The sequence below is a fragment of the Eulemur rufifrons genome, chromosome 16, assembly GCF_041146395.1.
Source record: "Eulemur rufifrons isolate Redbay chromosome 16, OSU_ERuf_1, whole genome shotgun sequence".
NCBI lineage: Eukaryota > Metazoa > Chordata > Mammalia > Primates > Lemuridae > Eulemur > Eulemur rufifrons.
The window spans coordinates 28829410-28844460 of NC_090998.1; the positions used below are offsets into that span (position 1 = coordinate 28829410).

The following is a 15051-nucleotide window of genomic DNA, read 5'->3' on the forward strand; positions in this document are numbered from 1 at the left end:
CCGACTCGGCCTCCCAGAGTGCAAGGATTACAGGCGTGAGCCATCATGCCCAGCCTGAACAATCTTTTTAATGAGTTGCTGAATTCAGTTTGCTAGTATTTTGTTGAGGATTTTTGCATCTATGTTCATCAAAGATATTGGTCTATCGTTTTCTTTTTTTGCTGTGTCTTTGTCTGGTTTTGGTATCAGGGTGATGCAGACCTTGGAGAATGAATTTGAGAGTATTCCTCCCTCCTCGATATTTTAGAATAGTTTAAGGAGGATTGGTATTAATTCTTCTTTGAATGCTTTGTAGAATTCAGCAATAAAGCCATTGGGTCCTGGGCTTTTCTTTGGTGGGAGATTTTATTATTGCTTCTATCTCGTTACTCGTTATTGGTTTAGTCAGATTTTGGATTTCTTCCTGATTCAATCTTGGTAGGCCATATGTATCTAGGAATTTATCCATTTTTTGTAGGTTTTCCAATTTATTGGCATGTATTTGTTCATAGCAGTCGCTAATGATCCTTCAAATTTCTGCAGAATCAGTTGTAATGTGTCCTTTTTCATCTCTGCTTTTATTTATTTGGGTCTTCTCTCTTTTCTTAGTCTGACTAAAGGTGTGTCAATTTTGTTTATCTGTTTGAAAAAACATTTTTGTTTCATTGATCTTAGTATTTTTTTATTTCAAATTCATTTATTTCTGCTTATGAGCCACTAGTACAAAATGTTTGTGAAAACAATCAGAAAAGATGTCCCTGGTGGTCCAGGCCTTTTTGTTAGCCTATTAACGGACTGGTAAGAAATTCACCCCTTGAAAACAATGAGGATGCAAACTTTTGCCTACCACAGCAAGTTTACACTGATTGCGTGCCTGTTGCATTAGCACATGCCAGCACAGCTTTTCCGTCCTTGGCATTCTTAATTCCTGTAGGGGCTGTCTCATCAACTGAAGTCAGCGTCTTTCTGGGGCAATGACAACAAAACAGTGATGTTTCATCAGCATTATAGACTTGTTCTGGCATTAGATTTTCATCAGTGATGACCTTGGCAAACGTGTCAAAGCATTTCTTCACTGCTTCATGATCAGTAGATGTTTTATCGCCACAAATCTTAAAAAATGTATTGCCATATGTTATCTTAAATTTCTGCAACCAGCCTGTTGAATATTCATAGTTCCCTTCAATTTTCAGTTCATCATGATAGATCTTTGCTTATTTCATGATCAGCATACCATTAAGAGGCATGTGTTCACGGTGATGCTGGAAGACTCACTCTTTCAATGCATGATTGAGATCTTCAAGTTTAGCTTTATGCAGTGTTTTTCTAATTTCCATTAACTTCTGTTCATCAATTTTAGCACAGAACTACAACAGTTTATTCCTTCTCTTTCTTCAGGTCATACGTGGTGATCATTCCAACACTGTAATCTTCTGTAATACGTTTCAGACTCACACTGCTGTGCAGTTTCTCTAACAGCTTGACTTTCTGTGCTATAAACATAAATGTTCCCTCTTTTTCCTATTACTGTTACCCATTAGACTAACTGCATACGTTTCTGACATATTCAACAATATCTTTACACCACAAAATAGATAATAAGCAAAAAAACCACAGTAAATAACAGATGTAGGTCTTGGCCCCCTGTAGGGGGCATGGCGGGGAACCTGCCGTAGGTGCGTCTGGCCTGCACCCATGCCATTTTATTACCCTCTGTGCACGTGCTTGTGTGGGGGAATCTGGGTATGAGTGGAAAAGACATACTGCAGCTGAAGAGGCTGGGAGGGTCTTTTTTCCCTTGGGGATGCTGCATTAAACTGTGTTGTGCACCTGTATTTTGACTGTGACCCATCACATGAGGTCAGGTGTGAAATTTTCCTTGTGGCATTATGTCAGTGCTAAAAAAGTTTTGGATTTTGGAACCTTTTGAATTTCAGATTTTTGGATTAGGGATGGTCAACCTACATAGCTGTACATCAGCCACTCATTTCCCTGGTGACACGGAATCTGTGTTCACCCAGAAAGCTAACTGAGCTGAGAAAAAAATTTTAAAGGGCAATGTCTTTGATTATCATTTCAATTTCTATTTCTTGTTCAAGTTTTGGCCTTTTACATATTTCAATAAACTTTATTTATTTCTAAACAAAATCCAGTTTATTCTGAAAGAGACACTGGGCTCTTTAAGAAAAAAAGTATTGCTAGTAATTCTATGCTCTGAATCAGAGGCTAGGCGTGCAAGTTGCTGGTCTAGGTCTAAGTCCACTAGAGGCAAATCTTATTTGGGGTCTGAACACTAACCAGGCCTTTCCTAGCAACAATAATCCTCCAGCACCGAGGCCTTAGAGCTTGTGCCTGTGACTTTATATTAAATTTCTATTTAAAGCTAATTCAAGGCCACAACGCAAAAAATTCCTATAATTCTTAGCCATTCTTTGGAGTATTTATCTTCTCTGTTTATCTCACCTAAATGCTGCTTACCCTCTGGCCCTCTTACTTTCCACTGTATTCCCCTCCTTCTCATACTTCTCCACTCTACCTTCTAGAATGGGGGTTCTTAATATGGGGTCTAGGATAGGCTTCAGGGAGAGGACGGGAGGTCCCTAAAACTATTTTTGTGTTTAAAGTCAACATTCCCAGGGAGACAGTCCATAACTTTTATTAGACTCTCAAAGTGTCCATGACTCAAAGAAGTTTACTCTTTTAAAATGTTTGTTCTACTATAAATAAATTACAATTTATCCTTCATTAACTTGCAGAACATTCTGTTGGGCTATGTTTTCTCCTCTGAGAAGAATCCTTTCCCTGTACCCATCCAGACAGGAGGCTATTTATTCTCTGTAACTCCTGTATCTTGGGTCGAGGAATAGTTTGGCATTACTCTCTCTTCCCAATGGCCCTTCTAGACAATTATGTCTTCCCTCACATGCAAAGCCCTGCTCTCCTGAGTTACAGCCGTCCAGCTCTATCACCCCCATGGCATTTTCTTTGCGACCTTAAGGTCTATTTGTTCCTTCCTCAACATTCACTGGAGGCCTTGGAGCTTGGTTCACAGCCTTCTCTACCTCCTATCCACATAGATCACCAAACTGATTACTTCACGGTTCCTAGACTTCCCAAAGTCATTGACTTTCATCTCTTCCATACATTAGCCACTTGTTTCTGTGGTCGCACACAACCTGTGTTCACCCAGAGAAGTGTTTCCTATGACAACATAAACTCAGCAGTGTCAAGCTCTGAACGCATCTTGTTCTTGCTCTCCCTCCTTTACTCCTACCATATTTCTCTTCAGCCTCATCAAGAACTTCAGTCCCTTTACCCCAACCTTTACTCCCCACACTTTAAGTTATCAGTTCTCTCCTGTCTTAACTTTTTTATTTATACTAGCGTGCCCAAACCATCACATCAAATATTATCTTTCTAATATCCTCAACAGTCTTGTCATTCAAGCTTATTTTCTACCCATCCATCAAAACTGCAATAAGGGGTTCATTTAGCTTTTTCTCTTTTCTGATTTTATACTTGGCTACCAAATATTGCCAGAGCAAATATATGGTCTCCAGTTTCTACTAGGGACTCAAATGTTGCTAGTCAACTTGCTGTTTCTTAAACATCAGTGGGGGTTTTAAAGCCTTACACCAAAAATCATCCTTTTAAAATTTAATCTAATTATGTTCCATCTCAGGTTTAAACCCTTTAATGACTCCCCATTGCCTTCAGAATGATGTTCAGACATCTTAGTATGGCGTACACAGTCTTGCACAGCCTGGCACCTTTTTTCCTTCTTTTCCTTACCATGTCTCCCTAATACTCTAGGTTACAACTATCCTAAACTGTCTGTCTTTCCTACTAGACTATAAGCTCCTTGAAAAGAGAAAAAAAAAATTTTTTCTTTTTTTGAGACAGGGTCTTGTTCTGTTGACCTGGGTAGAATATAGTGGTGTCACCATAGCTCACAGCAACTTCAAACTCCTGGGCTCAAGCAATTCTCCTGCCTCAGCCTCCTGAGTAGCTGGGACTACAGGTATGCACTACCACGCTGGCTAATTTTTCTATTTTTTGTAGAGACAGGGTCTCGCTCTTGCTCAGGATGGTCTCAAACGCCTGAGCTCAAGTGATCCTCCCGTCTTGGCCTCCTAGAGTGCTAGGATCATAGGCATGAGCCACTGCACCCGGCCCTTATCCATCTTTTTACTACCCTCAGTGCCCTGTATGGAGCCTTGCACATGATGCATCCTATATAAATATTTATTGAACTGAACTGTATGAATAATATTCTATCAAGTTTCCCTAAAGATTTAGCATCACAGAAGGTGCTTGATGACAAGATGAGGAATCAAGATAAATTAAAGTCACATGATATTTCTTAAAATTCTTTTCTTTTAAAACATGAGATGCTTTGAGAATTAAAATCTTACTTTATATATCATACTATACCATTTAATGATGTATGCTTGGATATTATAAAGAGCTTTAATGTTAGTTTGCAAAAATGATCATCGAAAACCTGGAACTCTAGATGAGTGACATGTTTGTTCTGCTCGGGGAAAGCATAGCAAAGTTTTATTAATTCTGATTCATGGAAGGAAACAGGAAAGTTTGATGTGGGATGTTCTTTAGAATTTGCTCAATAAGGAAAATAAACTATCAAGTTTACTAAATAGATTCTGTATTCCGGCTTTGGGAGTATGTGAGAATGACTGTTAATTAGTTGGTCAACTGTTTGCAAATAACATTTCTAATTTATATTGCCCTGATTACTAATGAGGTTGAGCAAATGTTTTCAAATGTTTACCGGTCATTTCAATATTTTTTGTGAAATGTCTGTTTAAGTCTCTCGTCCATTTTTCTATTGGGTTATCTGTTTTTTTATTGTTAACTTGATGTCTCTTCTATATTTTCTGGATACCCAACTTTGTTACCCTTTTACTGTCTGGTTTGCCCTTTTACTGTCTCAGCAGTATCTTTTGATAACCTAAGTTGTTAATTTTATGCATCCAATTTAACAAATATTTACTTTATGGCTAGTACCTTTTGTGTCCATTTTAAGAAATCTTTCCCTAGTCCAGGTCATGAAGCTATTCTTCCATGTTATTGTTTAGAATCTTTATTGTTTTACCTTTCATATTTAGATCTCATTCCTGATGGAACTGATTTTGGGGTAAGGAGTAAGGCAGGAGATACATTTCATTTTTTTCCAATGGATATCAAATTAACCACTTTTAAAGTGCCTTAGAAACTTGAAAACTGTTTATTTCAATGACTTTTAACTGTCACTATGCAATGTTTAATCTTTTAATTTATACTGTACTTGAAGAGCTTGCTACATGGGCAAATTTTATCAATCCATCCTTTTTCCTTGTTATTAAAATGACATAGCTGAACTAATAATGTACAATAATTACTATTTAGTAAATAATTTTATACTTAAATTATGTAATCTGTCTTTTAGGAAGCTATTTATTTCAGTTTAGGTTCTTAACCATTTAAGGCATGTGGTCATTAATCGCTTAGCCCTATCTCAGTTATAATCACATGGTCAATGGACTGGATATTTTCTGGCACTATGTTTAATGACCTACTTTTCATGTTTTTCTATTCAGTGATTCCTTTTAGAAATTATAAACTAAGGATCTTTATTACATCATCTAAGCATGAAAAATTAGGAAAGTAATGAAGTATTAATAATAATTAGAAACGACATATATATATAAGTCAAAATTTTAATAAAAAGCATTTTATAACTTAAAAGAATAAAGGGTCCTCAAATCATTATCCCATACTGCTAATGATTTTCTCCTATAAATCTCCAGTCAAGTTCAATTCTAGCAAACTTGAGTATGGATCAATACCAGTTTAGTGTAGGCTTCCCTTTATTTTTCTTTTGAGACCAGGTCTTGCTTTGCCACCCAGACTGGAGTGGAGTGGTGCAACAGCTCACTGCAACCTCCAACTCCCAGGCTCAAGTGATTCTCCTGGCTCGGTTTCCCAGGTAGCTAGGACTATAGCCACGCATCATCATGCCTGGCTAATTTTTCATTTTCATGTTTTTGAAAAGATGGGGCCTATGTTGCCCAGGCTGGTCTCGAGCTCCTGGGCTCAAGCAATCCTTCCGCCTTGGCCTCCCAAAGTGCTGAGATTATAGGTGTGAGCCACTGTGCCTGACTCTTCAGGGGACTGGACTAATCTAAGGTTATGAAGGATTCTAAATGCCTTGACATAATTAGGACAGTTATAAAGATACCTTCCTTGATTGGGCCCTTTTTGGACCTAGCACCTTAAATTTTTTCTAGTATTTTTATATTTCTTTCTTTTTTTTTTTTTATCCTAGTTAGATTATTACACTAACACAAGAACTTGTCTTATTTACCACTGTGTAACAGGCATCACACCGCTAGTGTCTGTTATGTAACAGGTGCTCAGAAGAATGTTTGTTCAGTAAATGAATGAAGGAACTTAGGATCTATGTAATAAACTACATAATCAGAGCTTAAGTAGCACATACATCCCTGTATCCTCAGGAACATGAAAGCACCCCTGGCCTATTTGGATTCCATGCGAGGCTCTTGCAATGGAAGAAGCCAAAATCTAAGCTTAAAGGGTTACCTTTTATTGAACCATACTCAGAGCACAGCAAGTTTAAATGCACACACACCCCCAATTTAATTTCTGATATTTAATATTTTCTTTTAAGTCAGTTGAGTATTAAGTCATCTGAGGGCTTCTGTAGTTCAGCAAAGTAAAAGAAATTGTTTGGGGAAACCAAGCATAGGAAAAGGGGACATAAGATGATTAATGTCCTTGTGTCATTAAGGGCTCCCTGGTAGTTCCCACTTTGTTTCTCTTTGTGCACACGGACATTTTGCAGAAATTCAAAGAGATGAAAGTTTGGTTATATTCTTAAACACAGTGCTACGATAAGAGAAATACTGGTTTTAGTATTTTACAATTTTATTTAAAACAGAGAGCAAGCTTCTGTGTAAACACACTTACATTAAAGAATAAATATGGATTCTCAAGTAAAGAATAAGTAATATTTTTGTTACCTACAAGAGTGCTTTCCTCTATGGGGCTACATAATTGGAGATTGGCCATATAACGGGCAATTTTGGGGGAGTTTATTCTAATGATTTTATGATCAAGGCAAAGAATACAAGCTTAGTTTAAATAAGAATTTAATATAACTAAGAATTCTATAAGTTCTATAATTAAGAATTTATAGAACACCTAAATATGTAGCATGATATGAAATACATGGGGAATGGAATAAACTTTTAGTGTTTTATATATTTTGACTTTGCTGGTATAATTCAGTGCATCTAGAAAGAGAATCAGCTCACTGTTTTGTAGTTGAATTTCTAGGACACAAAGGCACAGATGTCCTTTCCTGTTCCATATTGCAGTAGACATCTGCTGTTTTTGCCTGTCCAGCATTTATTCCTCCTTCCTCTGGTAATAACACTCTGATTTTCCATCAGGGAACTGCTCCTTCACCATTTTAGTGCATATGGTACAAGTGGCGTGACCCTTGCCCAATCAAACCCATGTCCCTGAAGTTCACCATGTGGGCATGTCACCCAGACCTGGCCAGTTAGAGCATCACAGCCTCACAGCCAGAGGCACTGGTTCAAAATGGGCAAGAGACCCAAATCAGGCCAGTGAGGCACATTCTCTGAGTTCTTCACAGCACTGTTGGGAAAACGGTAGTTTTTTTCTTGTGGGGACATCGGGCTGGTAAAAATGTAAGCCTGAAACAATTCATGGTTCTCTGTGTTACCATCTGGGCAGAGCCTTTGAGAACAGTGATCATAAAATCATCAGAATAAACTCCCCCAAAATTGCCTGCTATATGGCCAATCTCCAATTATTATTATTTCCAGCAGAGGAAAACAAAGCCCAGAGATGGAAGCCATCATGATGATAGTCACTATAGCACCTACATACGATCATGACACAAAGATGACCCACCCTGGACTCTTCAGTTCCAAGAGCCAAGACCTTCCTTTTTGCTTAAACCAGTGTAAGGCAGGATTCTGAAACCTGTTACTGACAAGAGTACTGACTGACACCAATATCCATCCGTAAGTCTTTCCCCCGCAGTATGACTTGGCTTTGCAGAAACTGAGGCCAAAAGTCCTGGAAAACTGAATCATTCTCTGATAATTCTTGAGAACTGCCTTGACTAAAGTCAAAAAACGTTTGCCCTTACCTCATTGTTTCGTCTCTGAACCCAATGTAGTTTGTCTACAGTGTCACTATTTTAAAAAGTGGAAAGATGGGCACGATACTTACTGGGCCACTTCCTGCTGTGAGATTCTGCAGAGCTCCTAGAGATGCTTCCTGTGTATAGTTTCGGACACTCTTGGCGATCAAGGACAAGTACATCCTTATCACGATGGAGTGCCACAGCCACTCCACGCCCTTGGGGTTGCTCTTTTCCTCTGGCATCGGCACGTCCTGGTATTGCTGACCCCACATGCAAACAGAACCCAGAATTAATGCACTGCAAGTGGTATCTATAATTCCACACCCAAACCAAGAGACCAGAAATACTGTCTAGAAAGACTAATAATTTGCATAAGAAGCCCTTGAAATAGAAACTTAAAAAGCAAACATATATAATTTCCAATTAACTTTTAGCCCACGATGATCATTTCTTCCTACTAACACTCCCCACCCCCCGGTACCACCAACTTGACATTTCACAGTGAGAGAGAATTCAGGGAATTAAGTATAGGCCGTTCTAGAGTGCTTTTCAGGCTGCTGTTGAGTTATTATAAAAGCTAAATTAGTCACAACCATCCTGAAGATAAGAAAAGCAGGCCTGTTCCCGGAGTCTAGGGAGGGTGTCCAGGATAACATCAGGGTTCTAAATTTATCAGTTGTTCTCCAAGTTCACAAACACTGTGATGCTCAGAGGAGTAAGGAAGTCACATTCTTTCAGTTTTCACATCAGTATGGAAATAAATGTGTATTCTTTACTATGAGATTTTCTTTTAGTATGTCCAAAGTTTGTTTTCAGAATGCCCAAAGCCAAATATCAGGGCTGCTTTTAATGTTAAAACAATTTCTATACTATTGGTCATGTTGCATTAAGCTTATTTTTTCCTAACCTACAAGGGCATGCAGCAGCCCTATAGTTCAATGACTAACAGTGCAAATCTGGAGCCAGATTGCCTGGGATTGACTTTGATCCCCTCCACTTATTTGCTGAATTATTCTGGGGAAAGTTAATTAACCTTTCTGCACCTCTGTTTCCTCACTGGTAAATGAGGATATTAATAATACACACTTCAAAGGGCTGACATAAGGATTAAAAGAACTTAAAATAGTGTCCAACATATACTAAGTTCTCAGAAACACACGTACACACACGCACTCTCTCTCTCATTCTTTCAAAGACCTCCCAATATACCTCTTTTACTTTCCTGCTGCGACTGCCAAAACACCCAATGCTTTTGTTGTTGTCAGTCTGGATATTCCGGTTTTGAATATAGATACTTTGAGAGTATTTCTCTGGGAGCTCTGCCTCCAGCTGGTAGGAGAGGTTATGAAGAATGCACACACAGTTCTCTGTGGCCTGCGACAACAGGACATGCATATTGATCACACACATATAGGTATCCTTTGCAGGTATGTTATCACAGGGCGTAGCTTTTAGCTCTTACAAGGATTACTGGATGCAATTAGGTGCTTGGACTGTGGCTTGCCTTGGAGAAGTGGAATGAGTATGGATAGAAAGGCTAAGGTTAGATCATGAATGGTCATGAATACAATGTTAAGAAGCAGAAGCTGAATTTCTTAAAACAATGGAGAGCCTTTCTAGTTTACTTTATAGAGAGTGTGTCCAGAACGAGTCTATATTTTAGATATGTAACTTGGGGTAGCCATGTCGAGTTGGAGAAGAGGAAGAGATACTGTTTGCAGGAACCAATTAGGAAGCTATTGCAATAATCAGTGTGGAAGATGCATAGAATGGGACCACAGCAATAGCACTAGAGTGGAGTGGATGAGCTGAAAGTCTTTCCAGAGGCAACATGTGTATGGTTTATACAGAGGATTATACAGAGAAGGAGCAAGTTTGGGGAAGAAGGAAGAGATCAGTTTAAGTTCACCGCTAACCATGTAGCATCTGAGCTCCTTTCAAACATCCACAGAATCAATAAACAACAGGTAATTTGAAATTTGGGTCTAGAAAAATAGGGCTAAGGTAGATTTTAATATTTTAATTTTAATATTTTAATATTTTTAAGCATGTATGGGAAATCTTATGCTCAGCAAATGAGTCAGTGAATAAATCTAAACCCAAGCGGCTACTTTAAGAATATTTTGAAGCATTTTAGGAAGACAAAATAGGTAACTCAATGTGTGAGATATTTAACTGTTGGATTACCTTGTCATCTGGCTGGTAATCTGCAATGGTTCCTCTGACATAATGGACCAGTGAGTCAATGAGACCATCACATCTTCTTATCACTTTCCTCCCATCAGGGCCAGCTGAACTCATGTTTCTGTCAGGAAAAACAAAGAAACCCCATAATCTTAGGCCATGTATCCAACTGGCCTTTGTTTTGGAGCTTTACTTGATATTTCTTCCAGGTGTTTGGAAACTGGCAAACTTGTAAAAGTGTGACAGACTTGTCCTACGGTCAATAAATCAACTGCCCAATGGTTACCAAATCTAGATGCAACTTGTAAATACATCCATACAACGTGTAACCATGTCATAAAAGTCTTCTGTCTACTTCACTCCAAGTACCAAAGTCAGCTTATTATTTACTTAATCCTCACCCCATTTTTGAAGTGTAGATACGAGAGGGTAGCTGTGAGAGGATAGATATGAGTTAGTTTCCAACTAACAGGAGAATAAATGGTACATCAGTCATAGCAATATACTGGATGTCCAAGTCCCAATTTGCTCCATGTCTTAACTCTAAATAACTTAAAGTTGCTCTGGGCCTCAGTTTCTTCATTTCTAAAGACAGTGTATTGGACTACATTATTTTAGGGTTTTGTAGGTTTCGTATAAACTGTTATTGACAAATATTAAACCAGATGCTCTAAAATGTGATGATTCTATAATTAAAATGGCAGAGAGATGTTACAGAAAACAGTTCCCAGTGTGTAAGACCTAAGTCAAAAGCCTGACCTATAAGTATCTCTGCACTTAGTCTATTTCTAATTTTGTTAAGGCATGATACCTTTCTATAAACAGTAACTGAATCTATAATTGGAAGTTGCTTCCTTATAGAGAAATGAAGTTTATCAAATATAGCAATGTAATGCATTTGGGGTTTACATTGCAAATTCAGATCACATTTATGTTCTGCTATTACTACCTTCCTTTGGATTAAGTTTTTCTTGTTAGCATTAACCATTTTAAAATATTTTTTTTCCCCAAAAATGTTAACACATCAGTCAACAAGAATGGCAAAAGAAGACTGCCTTCAGTATTTTAGAACTTGAGAACTACCCCTATCCCCTTTTGCCAACTTTAGTTGCTAAGAAATGTTCTTATAAAATGTATCAGACCAGTTTCTTTTACTGGTAGGTAGACTATCCAAAGCATATTCCAGACTTTTTGTTTACAATGTCTTAGTTTCATTCTGAACATCAAAAATAACTATAACTTCGAGACCTTTTTGGGTCTTATTTTTTTCATCTTTAAATAATATAATGGTAGTAAGTGATTTCAAAAAGGCTTTCTGCCCCAAAATCTGCTTTCAATGTATACTTGGCAAAGAAACAAATGTGCCCAGCATTAGCTAAAGGGAATGGGGGGAGTATACAATATTGTATCCTACTTTCATGGAGATCACATTTATAGGTTGAACTCTGGGAAACTTACAATACTTGATTATTTTTAACCTACAAAAATGGCAGTTTCACTATTCAATTTAATAGTGGAGGAGATAACACTAAAACACCTTAAAACCAAGAATATTAACAATTTAATGGTTGCTGAATTGACATAATGAAATTTTTGATTTTAACAAAATCCATTCTGTAACTTGGGTTCTCATTTTACTCTTCTAATTCAAGAATATCGTTCTTATTTTATTACACCTGAAAAAGTTCGAGACTTTGTCCATTAAAAAAAGATAATGAATGTGTGTTTATAAATTGTAAATAAAACCATTTTTACTATCACTTTTTCTCAAGAAATGATCATTTGAACAAAGAGTGTCTACCCTGTGAGCCCTTTAAGAATCATGGAACGTAAGCAGCTTGGTAGAGACTGAAAAAGCCTATTTTTTCATTCTCCTTATTTTACACAGGAAGAAAATGAAATCCAAAGAATTTAAGTTACTTTTCCTTGATGACAGCAAATTAGTGGTGAGTTCAGGAAGAGAGGGCTGATCTTTATTCTGTACCCAGGTGGCTCCAGACCATTTGCTTAGCAAATACCATACGTCCCCAACAACAAGACACTGTTATCATGTTTTAAAGCTTCCCTTTGACCTTTTCAACCTCTGGCCTGGAGAAACGGCAGTCGTTTACAATTGCTTTGACAAATCAAAAGGTCTGTCTTTCTTACTGGTTAAACCCACCACATACCTTGCAGATGGATGACTTAGCTTTGTTTAACTTCAGGGTGTTTATTTTGGGTCAGAATGGTAATTCAATTTGGCAGCACTGCCAGTTCACATGCACTAACTGTTGTCTTGTCATTTGGTATTATCCAGACTCTACTTGCTTGAAATGGGACTTATCAGTGGTTTCTGGCAGTTGATACCTTTGTTGACAGAAAGTACATGGAACCCCACTGCTTCAGTATTTGCTCCTGCATATCAAAAATAGTTCCCACCTTACTCAACTACCCAGAAATATGAATAAGGGTAGATTGTTTTATACCACTGCACCCATGAATAGAAATCATTACACAGAAAGTAATTTGTTATTGTACCACTCTGAAAATAATTAATTTTTACAGAAAATGATATATATATCCATCTTAAAGTATTTTTTCAACAGCTAATACTTAAGCTTGTAGGAATCAGAAAATTAACATGACTATACTTAGACAGAATTGATCTTTTTATAAGTATCTCCTGAATACTGAGAAATATGTATTGATTACTGTTTCTTATATGTAACCCAAAGGAGGTTTGATAGAAAAATACCTCAAAACTAGAAATTAAATATACTGAAACAATTATCTTATTGAAAATTAAAAGACAATAAGCACACATAGTACTCAATAAAAATTGATTATCAAAGTTACCAATACACTATATTGACAATGTTTAATGGTTTGAATATGATTAAATGATGGGTTTATTTCCCCTGGTGTAATCTAGCCCACATCTGAGTAAACACATGAGTACATTTAAGTATACTAAAACTGTATACTGTTGTGTACTGAAATTTAAAAACCAGTTCCTTGGACTGGGGGTTGAAGACAAGGAAGGGGCAGGAGAGAGGGAAGTGAAGGAGATGAGCCCCTTTACACATGAAGGCAGGACTGTTTTGGCTTCTTCACCTACAGTGGGCTCAGATGGGAGGACACCAGCCTGACCTGTAGCCAGTGCTTGCTATTAGGGAGAATTTCTTTTTAGCAATATGATGTGTATTGGGGTGGGGAGGCAAAGAAATAGAATCTGAACCTCTGTAAGTCTCTGAAATGATAACAGAGCTTCACATATTTAGGAGGATTCAGGTGTTTTATCTGAAAGCAAATCTGTGGCTCTTGACTCTCTCCTGGACCACTTATCTCGCACATTCCTGAGTGTCACAATGAAAAAGAGAAAAGAAAACAAAACGCCCCCGGACTTTGCTAAAACTAAAAGGAAGAATGGTATGTCTTTGTTAAGATTAATGACAGTATGACCAACCCATAAATTCATATGGTAACCAAAGAATGGGCAATGTTAAATGATAAAAACTGCTGCAATTTAGTGTTTGTACTAGACATTATGGTAGGCAGTTTACAAATATCATGATCTGTAATTTTTGTAAAATTCCTAATATTGGGGTACCCTAGTACTGCATTCTGGGAAATTCTGACGAGTGCCTCTCACTGAAAATCAGAATTAACTGCTTCTAATAGGATTTTTACTGGCCCCTCCACATAAGGTTGTCTGTGTGTGGCTACATTGAGACGTGCTGTCAAATAGGCCTAGTTTACCAGCACTGAAAGGAAATTTGCTACAAGCTCAGTGTATAGCATATGCTCAACTGGCCTTTGGAAACAACGAGCTGAGGGGGGATGTTTATAGTAAAAGGCTACACTGAAGTTTCCAGGACACGAGAATGGCAAACAACAGGGTTGTGGTGCATCTTTTCAAGGCACTTTCCCCAACAAAACAAGTAATTCTAAGAAGCATAATTTTTTTTTAATGGGAGCTATTTCTACTTGATAATGGGTATGGTTTACTAACACACAGTTTCTAGTGCGCATCTTATACAAGGCCTGGTGGCTGTGGGACTAGTCTTAGAGGTCTAACCAGCATACTGAACTAGTGATCACCTCACCCCAGTGGTTTTAAAAATTGTGGATTCACCTTTATGTTCACCAACAATTAAAGGCTTCCTAATACTGTGTGATGTAAATTGTGGGGTAAGGCCCCAAGTGGTACCAGTCAATTAAGTATTTGGTAGGCAGAGTCAGAATTCATTCCAAGACTGAGTAGGTACTTGATAAGACACTGGGTGATAAGGAGACATCCTTCTTCCTCTTGGTATTTGAGATTTAGGTCTGGGCTTTTGTTGAACTCTCAGCTGATACATATCAAACAGTTGGGTCTTGTCTGTGATTAACCAAGAGAAGCAGCAGAGGCAGCTTGTGGTTCCACACAACAAAAGGGGAGCCTCATTTGAACCGGCAGAGGAACAAAACCTCTATGCCAAAAGAAGGGCTTGCTTGTTACCCTGAAGTCAACATTAGTTCCTGAAGGTATCAGCAAACACCAGCCAAAGTCAACTGCAAACAGAGCAACAGTGGGAGGTAGAACAAGACCTACAACCTATGCATTTTGTTCCTTTCAGGACAAGGAAAACTAGCCGAACAAGAGTACATCAGCATCTATTACATACCAAGAAACTAGAAGGTGGTGGAGAAAATCTAACCTTAAA

At 37.9% G+C, this 15051-nt stretch overlaps 1 protein-coding gene across 2 annotated transcripts in view; it reads right to left on the bottom strand.

Moving 5' to 3' along the window:
* Positions 1-15051, bottom strand: part of PKP2 (plakophilin 2) — an 82533-nt gene that overhangs the window by 11590 nt on the left and 55892 nt on the right. Inside the window, exons 7-9 of one of the 2 annotated variants that reach the window (XM_069491650.1) lie at positions 10370-10487; positions 9392-9556; positions 8269-8442 (exon numbers count right to left, since the gene is read on the bottom strand). In XM_069491650.1, coding sequence (XP_069347751.1) covers positions 8269-8442; positions 9392-9556; positions 10370-10487 — 457 coding nt within the window. The remainder of the gene's footprint in view (positions 1-8268; positions 8443-9391; positions 9557-10369; positions 10488-15051) is intronic. The other variant, XM_069491651.1, reaches the window with a different exon arrangement.